At 38.1% G+C, this 11,290-nt stretch overlaps 1 protein-coding gene across 1 annotated transcript; it reads right to left on the reverse strand.

The window, feature by feature from the left end:
* Positions 1-3,352: 3,352 nt before the first annotated feature.
* LOC139457841 (glutamate receptor ionotropic, kainate 2-like) lies at positions 3,353-10,403 on the reverse strand. The gene is made up of 9 exons (XM_071239189.1): positions 10,299-10,403; positions 8,953-9,099; positions 8,385-8,540; positions 6,527-6,627; positions 6,298-6,385; positions 5,694-6,048; positions 4,831-5,045; positions 3,871-4,130; positions 3,353-3,563 (listed from the first exon to the last, which is right to left on the reverse strand). Exons 1-9 carry the CDS (start codon positions 10,401-10,403, stop codon positions 3,353-3,355), a joined length of 1,638 nt encoding a protein of 545 aa, XP_071095290.1.
* Between the last annotated feature and the right edge of the window lie 887 nt (positions 10,404-11,290).

Here is an 11,290-nt window from a genome sequence, read left to right on the forward strand (position 1 = left end):
GTCAGTGACCAGTCATCAGGAAGTTACTATATTTAGATGCTCGTTCGGTGTGTCAACGTCCTGTTCGGTGTGCCGTGGGCGGTGATAGTATGTTAGAGAAACATTCTGAGGTGTTCTAGTGCTGCTAGACCGGTGTTGACATGGTATAGAAACATCCAGTAGCTTGTTAGGCTGTTTTGACAGTGGGACAAGAGCGCATATTTCTCACACATTTCATCTCTCACACATTTCATCTTGCGCGCGTCTCATCGCTTCTGAACCAGCTTTCATGTGAGGATTGCTCATTAGCCCTGATTCTCAGCCTACAGCTAGCCCATCTCGGAAGCTTGACTACTATCGACGTTGGCTGAATATATATTATTATCACTGACACCACTGCCATCATAGTATTTATTGCCACTGAATATCGTACTACCACTCTTTTGACTACTACCTCAGTAATTGTTGTGCAGTAATCTTGTATTCTTTGGTAAACTTAGTGAATTTTGTAAACAACTTGTTGGTTGTTTGGAGGTTTCACACAACGTTCTTTAACGTAAAGATTTCTGGATTAACATATTGTTTCAGTTTGGGAATTGGAAACAATATGTCTGTCTAAATATATTTCATCATGTATTATAAATATTCATAACAATTATCATTGGTTAACAATATGCAATTTCTCAAGAACTATCCTTCAACCATTGTCATACAGGTATTTCTTAGAGACCCCAAGTACTGTGGGGAATGTATCCAGGTATTTGAAGAATTGAGTGCCTTACAGGAAAATGCATTCGATGTGGCTGGGAGAGGTACCATAATGTTAATCATGACAACATTCCTAACAACCTATTTCATTTGTTGCTATTACTTCAGCTTTGACGGGGCGGTCGGGTAGCCTAGTGGTTAAAGCGTTCGCTCGTCACGCCGAAAACCCGGGTTCGATTCCCGACATGGGTACAATGTGTGAAGCCCATTTCTGGTGTCCCCCGCCGTGATATTGCTGGAATATTGCTAAAAACGGCGTAAAACCATACTCACTCACTCACTCACTCAGCTTTGACCTTACTTCTGCATTGTTTATCAACTTCACATAAAATCAATGATGCATATAGTGACAACTACCTTGGCTACAATGTACCGTGTTTTCTACCAAACGTCCCTATCACTCACTGTCTTAATGGAACACTGTGAACTCACAAGACATGCACCAACTAATAACTTTTGTGTTCATGTTTTTTTTTCATGTTTTACTATTAATATTGTTTTCATACATGTGATAGTTACTGAACTCTGTTCAGTTTGCGATTTCGTTTTATTGCCCACTGTACCTGTGCAGGCTGCAGTTAACAAAGGATCTGTCAACTTAATTATAACCTGATAACTTTTCCTCATTATACTTAACAGGCTTTCACATTTCAAGGTCCTGACTCAAAGTTTTTTTGTGTTGCCACAACAGTTGATATAAACAATATTTCTTTGTGTCGCCACAACAGTTGATGTAAACAATATGTATTTGTGTTGCCAGACCAGTTGATGTAAACAATTTGTTTTTGTGTTGCCACAACAGTTGATATAAACAATATTTCTTTGTGTCGCCACAACAGTTGAAGTAATCAATATTTCTTTATGTTGTCACGACAGTTTAAGTAAACACATTTTTTTGTGTTCCCACAACAGTTGATGTGAACAATATGCCTTTGCGTTGCCACAACAGTTGAGGTAAACAATATTTTTTTGTGTGGCCACACCAGTTGTTGTTAACAATATTTCTTTGTATTACAACAACAGTTCATGTAAACAATATGTATTTGTGTTGCCAGACCAGTTGATGTATACAATTTGCTTTTGTTATGCCACAACAGTTGATGTAAACAATATTTCTGTGTTGACACAACAGTTGATGTTAACAATATTTCTTTGTTTTGCCACAACAGTTGATGTAAACAATATTTCTGTGTTGACACAACAGTTGATGTTAACAATATTACTTTGTTTTTCCACAACAGTTGATGTAAATCATATTTCTTTGTGTATTGCTATCACAGACAGTGACATTACAGTTAACCATTGGTTGAATGATGTTATTCTAATTGATGTAAAGATCACTCCTTTATACAACCCTATCATAATTCATGTAAACAATATGTATTTGTGTTGCCAGATCAGTTGATGTAAACAATATGTTTTTGTGTTGCCACAACAGTTGATGTAAACAATAATTCTTTGTGTTAACACAACAGTTGATGTTAACAATAATTATTTGTGTTGCCACAACAGTTGATGTAAACAATATGTATTTGTGTTGCCACAACAGTTGATGTAAACAATATGCATTTGGGTTGCTACAACAGTTGATGTAAACAATACCCTTTGTGTTAACACAACAGTTGATGTTAACAATATTTCTTTGTGTTCCCACAACAGTTCATTTGAACAATATGCCTTTCCGTTGCCACAACAGTTGATATAAACAATATGTCTTTTTGTCACCACACCAAATAATGTAAACAATATGTTTTTGTGTTGCCACAACAGTTGATGTAAACAATATTTCTTTGTATTGCCACAACAGATGTTATAAACAATATTTCTTTGTGTTAACACAACAGTTGACGTAACAATATTTCTTTTTGTTTCCACAACAGATGACATAACAATATTTCTTTCTGTTTCCACTACAGATGACGTAACAATATTTGTTTGTGTTCCCACAACAGTTGACGTAACAATATTTCTTTGTGTTGCCGAAATAGTTGATGTAAACTATATTTCTTTGTGTAATGCTATCACAGACAGTGACATTACAGTTACGTAGTAAATCATGATCATTTTCTGTTGTGCGCGTATGATGATACTGATTCATAAGTAAATCAGGTTTTTTTCATTGTTTCAAAGAGCACTCCTTTATGCCACCCTATCACAGACAGGGGGAACGTAGTTAATCATGATCATGATCATGACAATTGCGACGAGTGTGAGTGTGTGAATTGGGTTTTACGCCGCTTTTAACAGTATTTCTGTTATATCACGGCGTGTCAGGGGTATGGTGCTGACAAACCTAAAAAAATAATCGGGGCGAACCGGGATTCGATTTGCCTTAGATAATTGCGACGATGACAATGACTATGACAATGAAAATGACGACGATGATGATGCATCATGTAATATTGAAACAAACACAAGTCAGCCCAACTCACAACTTCAAAGACTCCATAGCCTTTATGAAAATAGAACAATTTTTTTCCTTCTCTTATACTCATCTGTTATTTTAATGCATGAGGAACATCACTTTTGTCTGAAGTTCGCTACTTTCATAATGATACTGATCTTTTCTGTAGTACACGTAGGATGATACTGATTCATAAGTAAATCAGTTTTGCCTTGAATGTATCAGTTTCTCCAGACACAACACATTGATACTGAGTACGGTCCCCGCACACACGACGATGAAACCACCTCCAATCTGGTTCACTGTGATTGACTTCAAGATTCGTTTTTGTGGACAATGTGTCAGGTTTCTCTTGACAGTCCATTTCGCCCAAATTACGTCTAGTATGCCACTCGCAGTGAGATGCGACATTCTGCCAAGGAGACAAGAAAACGCTTGAGTTCTGCTGCTTGCACACAGACTTGCAAACATTCACATATTGCGCTGATTTTATGTTGTGTAAAATGTTATCCGTAGAATTTACACACAAAATACACAATAATACGATTCCACTAGTTATCTGTTTTCGTGACATTTATTAAATGCCATCAAGGAATTAACTTGGGATTCTTCAATTACCAGTTAAAAGTTGCAATGTTTCCGTTTTATGCATTTCATTACAGTTTTAATTATTGAAACTTGATTAATAGATGTTGACCGAAGATTTTATCACAACTTACACCTTCTCGAAGTCGGCTTTCAGGGGGGACCTTTGAGGCAATCCAAATGCCACGTGTAACCACAGTACACTTTCTCCTAGAATCTCTAATTGGCAGTCTTCAGCCATTAGGCGGTTTGTAATTGAGGCATGCTCCACAAGGGCATACTTCTCACTTCTCACTCTTTTTAAATGAACCTCAACATTGGAGTCAAGAAACACGGGGTCGTTGGAAGCTATCTTGGCCCAAATCCTTCCACTGACACTTGATGGAAGGCTTGACTGACAGTGAGAAACTTCATAAGAAATTAATACATTCATACATTGTACACAATTCTTTAGCAACTAGGCTAAAAAAATCAAATAAATCACAGTGTCTCTCCTCGAGGACAGATGCTCAGTTACCATTCATACTATTCATGTCATAGAAGAAGAGAATCACGACATGCTGGCGGGGGCATGGGTGGCTCAGTCGTCTAAGGCGCTGCTATTCGCTGTGCAGAGTTGCGTTCAGCCAGAAACCTATGATTGTGGGTTCGAATCCCGGTTCGCCCCGATTATGTTTCAAGGTTTGTCAGCACCATACCCGTGCTCGTGGGTTTCACCGAAGTGGTAAACGTCTGAGACCTGCATCACTTCGGGCGTTCCTCCCACATTAAGCTGACACGCCGCGATATAACTGTAATACTGTTAAAAGCGGCGTTAAACCCAACTCACTCACTCACTCACTCACTCACGACATGCTGGCACCGCCCTGTCCTTAATGTGGAATAGATTAACTTATTTCAATAATAATCAAGGCACAGCCGTTTTTTGAATATATCAAATTATATGTACAACATAATGTATTCCTAGCTGAGGTCACTTTTGTTACATCTTTATATGATAAACATGTATTTTAGCAAAATGTAATATTTTGTCTCGTAAACTGTCCATGCACTGAGTCCAACTCATTTTGACCATGTAGTTAGCTAATCCATACCTTTATTACATGACGGCTCATTCCTCGAACTCTCGTACCAACAGAATAGTCACTGTCCAGAAGCCCCTCTAGGTCAGAGAAAGGTTTGACATCAGTCTGTGCAGACAGGGCGGCCACCAGGTTCGCACTGTAGACTGTCGTCATCACTATCAGCAACATCCACCATGACGTCACCAACACCTTCCCGGGTAGAGTTCTAGGATATTTACTAAAACCTGCAAGTACAAAAGTAAGTAGGTATCTCCGAGAAAAATGTCAACTGTAACACTTTCAATTGACCCAAGATTTCGAACATATTTCCATTCTCATGTTTTAAAGTCTGCTTAGCCCTAATCATCACTGAAATGGAGGCACAAGTAGTTGTAGTCATTGCCAGTATTGAGTGTGTATGGTTTTACGCTGCTTTTAGCAATATTCCAGCAATATCACGGCAGGGGACACCTGAAATGGTCTTCACAGATTGTACCCATGTCGGGAACCGAACCCGGGTCTTCGGCGTGACGAAGGAATGCTTTAACCCGACTGCACCTCATTACTAGAATCACAGCCATCATGATTAATCCATCAACTTTCCATCTATTGAAAAAGTAGAATGTACTTACACAAGTTTAACTTGAAACATTAATGTTAAAATAATGTGTTTATGATTTATGGCCTAGGATACACATACGTTTTCATGTACACTTTGTTAAACTGCATAGCCACCAAATTTAGAAAATATAAAAAAGCTTTTGGTCTGCACATCTGTTTTGTGATACATGTTAACCATTCATTTCCTATTTATGACAAATGTACATAAATACAAAATTGGTTGATTTGCATAAAAATATAATAAGAAACCCTAAATCGTGATTTGTACATACCCTGCTTGAACAGAGATCCGGTGACCTCCCAGCAAGCACTAAGCAGATTCTGTTTCACTTTCTTCACAGAAGTAACGCCCACATCTCCAGAGCCTGCAGCTGTTTCGTTCCAGCCGAAATCCACACTTTCAAACACAGCCAACAACAGTGGACATAATCCTGCCATCAGGAACAGAATGAGGCACACCATAGGCCTGAATGGTAGCGCCAGAAGGAATAGAGAAATAGTTCGTTGTTTATCATGCCTCTTATACACCACGTCAATGTAATCTGTCCTGATCGGCGGGTAAATGTATTCCATGAAAGCAGATCGGCCTTCATCTATTGATAGGTCACAAGCGGCAAGGTCTACCTCCTACAATATATATAACTGTTCTGGGTTACAATAAACTTGCGATAAACTACTGGGTGGATCAGACCAATTCTAATATGCGCTCCAACGAAGTTACATAATGGTAACTCAGTGGTTAAGTTGGTTCATTATTTATGTTTTCATAGGAAAGGTTTAATAGCATTGCCAACACGTCAATGTTCTCGGTCCCGATATTAAGTTTTAGGGTAAGTGATCAAATACATAAAATGCGAAGGTCTTAAGTCAATCTACCGTTCTGTTTAGCTGCCTCACAATTCCGTCATAGGTTCCGTTGACAGGAAGTCCCCAAGACTGATCCTGTGGTTCAGTCATACTGTAACTGGAAGGAGACGAATTCTTCATACAGTAAAAGGTTACTCTTAAACTACAATCTCCCATTCAATAAAGAAACATAAAGAGAACTACAATAAAACTATTGATAGTGGTCAGGTGGAACGAAAAATAATTTAACGTTTCTTACCTAAAATTTAGGACAGCGGCGATTGTATCTAGGATATCAATTGCATATCCTTTATACTGCGTTGTTCCATTGTTGGTGGACTTCCAAACATACACTGATGACTGAAACATGGGGGAATAAATTCTATCGTCCATATGAAACAAATATGAGGGTTGTATCATATACATAATATAAACATATGCATTTAGATTTTCTGCATGGAGTGATACTGGGGTTAAACTTGCATTAATTACAAAGCTTTATCCTCAACTGCATGAGTGAGTGAGTTAAGATTTAACGTCGCATTTGCATTATTTCAGCCTACACTAAATGATGGGACATATTTTATGAGGGGCAGAAAAATATTATTAAAACTTTTATTTCCAACTATGTTGACTGGTATGTATATTGCAAATAAGTAACTGATTGGTTAATAAATGCATTGTAGATTGTCATTTTAAATATTTCCAGAAAGTATTGTCAGAATAAAAACAAAGAAATCAGATGCAAGAGGAAATGTTACATTTAAAATCAGTTGTTTTATTCTGAACATTATTTCTTAGTAAATTAAGTCGTAAATGCTCGGATGTATGATAATAACTGATCGGTGGAAAAGGCCTGTCATTGGCGTGTGCTGCAATGGAGGCTTTTATTTCCAAGTTTGTTACATTTAAGTCCATAGTAGTATGAAAATTACTTGTTAAGATTTGAACGCTGCAATAGTTAAAGACTTTTCGAGGGAAATAAGACATAGACTGATATACAAAAATCGTCGATGCGATATCTTGCCCCAGAGTGACATAATACCATGATGTTTTCTGACGTAGAAAATGACGTGGAAATGTATCATTTATTATCTCGTTTTTCCGGCAGTGGTCAATCGCGTTAATGCGTGTTTTCGTCGGAAGAATGTTGATATTCTACACAAGTAATCAATACAAAATGTGCTGGTTAAAAATATTAAGTAGTAAACGACCGTTTTTGAATGTATGTGCAACAGGTAATTATCTAGCTTGGCTCCGTCTCTACGTGTCACTAGTTGTCGCAGTGCACATTGATCCGGGAGCCATTCTGGTAGCAACAGGTTAAACTGTCGCTTATCATTCATTATTGCCCTTTGGAACACAAAGATTGCACATTTAAAATATGAGCCTAAATATTATTTGTTTGGAAACATCTTGCAACAATGTATTTTTTGTGACAGACAATTTTGTTCTTTTTTTCAACAATCTGAATCATTTTTTTATTTTTAAGCACTGCAATTGGGATACAATGACATGCGTCAACGAAGTCAGCGAACCTCACCACCCGATCCGGATAGTCGCCTCTTACGACAAGCAGTATGGCCTTTTACGGCAAGCATGGGTTGCTGAAGACCTACTCTAACCCGAATCTTCACGGACAGCAGTGCTGGGTTTTTTCTTCTGCTTTTTTAAACTAAGGGTGTCCGAGGATGTCAAGAATGCAGTAATTGAACATATACAGTGTTTTTACATAACATGAAGGCTATGGGTCATGTGTGCGTCAAACATAAAATATTAAGACAAACATATTCATATATAATATTCTGTATATTGCATACTTTCTGGACATCAATGTTATAAAGATACATTTACAAATGGCGGAATACCGAGCCAAAACCGCTGTCTATAAAACCATAACGGAATTATGTGAGTAGTTATAGAGACACAACAGTCTGGCTCATCAATGCAAAGATTTACTTTCATGTCCTTTTTGACGAGATATAAAAACTTCAACTGTGGATGGGCAGACGAAGGTCAACGCAACACAACAGGTGAGAGCAATATTCCTGGTTTCAAGCATATCTATGACAACGGCTAGGTGAGTGATTTACCGAGTGGAATATTTTCATTGTTACCTCGAGAGTAGTCACCGCCAAACGTCTGTTGTTGTAGCCATAGGCAGCATTAGGAAAATAGCACAGGTTGATGTTTCTTTGGCTACAAGCGGCTACTGGTACCCACTCATTTCGGGGAAGGTGACGTTTTAAGGTAAGAACGCTCTGCAACCAACCCTAAAAAAGATATGAAGCACAAGTTGAAAGAAAGATTAGAAAATACTTTGCAGTCAAGATGGCATGGAATAACATTATAATCCCCTATCTGGTATGACACAACACTAAAGTGCACACTGTAGACACTTGACACACCAAACCCAGAGAACTGCAGTGTAAGAGGATGTAAGATGTTGTGAAACAAGAGATATTCTAAAGTCAACTATCATCTCATGGAGGTACACTTTTGAGGCTGTTAAGAGTCACACTAAGTTTGGCTAGTATCAAGGTGTAAAACGCAAGTTCAACAGATGTATGTCTGTCCTAGCCAAACAATTACATAGACAGATATCTAGACTAATGAATGATAACATTCTGCACAGTTATGCAGCACCATCAAACGCAAATGTTTCAATTAATTGAGCATACATACCTTATAATGATGAAGCACTGCTACAACATTTTCCAAGTAAACAAACTCCGGCAGATCAACGGTGCTCCCTTCTTCATGAAGAAGTAGCCACTTTGAATGATGTCGAAAATCAGTCATTCCCCTTGTCTTTATATCGAAAGAGTCGACCTATATCACAATGATTTCTGTAAAGTCCAATAAGCGATCATATTACAGATAAATGTCCAAATTTTACATTTCAATTCGTGAGAAACATTTCGTTTGTTTCATGATCGCTCTGAACACTGTTTCAGTGAAGTGTAAGGTATCACCTTACTGTGGCCACAGTGGCACAAGTAACATCCTCGATTATGTTGTATTTCGAATCTCCAATCCATTATAGTATATACCCTACCTTCAGTCCTATTCAAATGACACAATGCTAAAAATAGACCTCCAATGAAATTACATTTTTTTCACAAATTACACAAATTTCGACTTTTCGGCCCTGTCTCGGATAGGACCGGGATGTATGGTAGCAAATGATTTCCCTCCCCTGTATCAGCATGAAGGAAAACAATCTTTTCAAACTAAAATTCCATTCATACAATTTCAATTATATGACGTCATTTAATATATATTGGCATATTTATACAAGGTCACGACCTTATTATAAGAGAAATGTTACTGGAAGAGATAGGATTGAGAGAAAAAATAAGTCAGTGTACATCTGTTGTATTTTTTGCTTGTAATCCCAGCATAATTAGTCTATCGGATGTTTTCAATCCCTTCTGAGTGAGTGAGTGAGTAAGATTTAACGTCACATCGGCAGTATTTCAGCCATATCTTGACGAGAAGTACATTAATAATACATATATTACATACAGACGACGGTCTGTAAATAACAGAGTCTGGACCAGACAATCTAGTGATTGATATCATGAGCATCGATCCGCGCAATTGGGATACGATGATATACATTAACCAAGTCAGCGAGCCTGACCACCTGATCCCGTTAGTCGCCTCTTACGACAAGCATATTCGCCTTTTATGCAAAGCATGGGTTTGTGAAGACCTATTCGATCCCGGATCTTCACGGGTCACCATTGTATTCTTCCACAAGGAAGAATAAAATTGTTTAGCAATATTACAGGATCATATAAACTCCTTCTACATAACAACGAGGTAATTTCTCTCGTATCTCGGTCGTGCAGACATGCTGGTGGGGAGACCATATAAAGCTAATAATGTTGAAATGAACCATTTTCATGGGGCCATTGTATCCCCCCACAGCAACTTTTCAACACCATTACAGGATCATATAACTTCACTCTACACACGATGTGCTGGTGAGGATACCATATAAAGCTAAAAATATTGAAACAAACCATTTTCATCAACTTGGTCACATGCCTATGACTCATAGAAGCAACCACGTGTATGTCTGGGAAGAGAGCCTCGTTGATTTCCTGTAAGGAATTATTTGCATCCATGACGCTGAGGTCATACACAAGAAACTGGATACTGTTGGTCAATGACGGGATACGAGCAGGTACCAAACAGTCATTCTCTGAAACAAATAATCAAAGCATTTGTCCTTCATGTCAAAAGAGTAACGCGTTTATTGGGATTGCATATACTAGTGAATGAAAACAAAGGCAGGCATAAGACACCAACGTTTCGTTCATCATAGTTAGTGAATAAGTATAGTTTTACGCCACTGATATCAATATTCCAGCAGTAAGGTTATAGTTGTGTAATTGTCTAAATTGAAACACGAAAGCCCAATAGAATCTCTGATCAATATGAAATGTAAACGTTGAATCTTCTTCTTATCCAGGCTTAAGACTGTCTCTCAAAGGTCTGCAGACTCGAACTAGACCCCATTTCCTTGAGATACACCCTTAAAGTCTCTTAAACTCCGCTACCTAAATCAGCTCACTATTACTCACTCCTACTCAAACACTAAGTGATTTGGTTGGTTTGTTGTTTAACGCCGCACTCAGCAATATTCCAGCTATATGACGGCGGACTGTAAATAATCGAGTCTGGACCAGACAATCCAGTGATTAATATCATAAACCTCGATCCATGCAATTGGCAACCCATGCTTGCCGTAAAAAGGTGACTATGCTTGTCGTAAAAGGCGACTAACTGGATCGGGTCGTCAGGCTCGCTGACTGGTTCATGCATGTCATCGTATCCTAATTGCTTGGATTGATGCTCTCTCTCTCTGTTGTCTCCAAAACGTAAATACATTCCCTTTGTGGATTTCTGTCGTGTTTTCTGCACGAAGTGAATTTCCACACATCCTTTGAATATTGTAGTAACCGCGTCTGTGCATTTTGTAACCTGTAATTGTAGATATAATTATTTAAAT

This window comes from Haliotis cracherodii, unplaced genomic scaffold (genome assembly GCF_022045235.1).
Source record: "Haliotis cracherodii isolate W230 unplaced genomic scaffold, xgHalCrac1.p SCAF_12, whole genome shotgun sequence".
In the NCBI taxonomy this organism is placed as follows: domain Eukaryota; kingdom Metazoa; phylum Mollusca; class Gastropoda; order Lepetellida; family Haliotidae; genus Haliotis; species Haliotis cracherodii.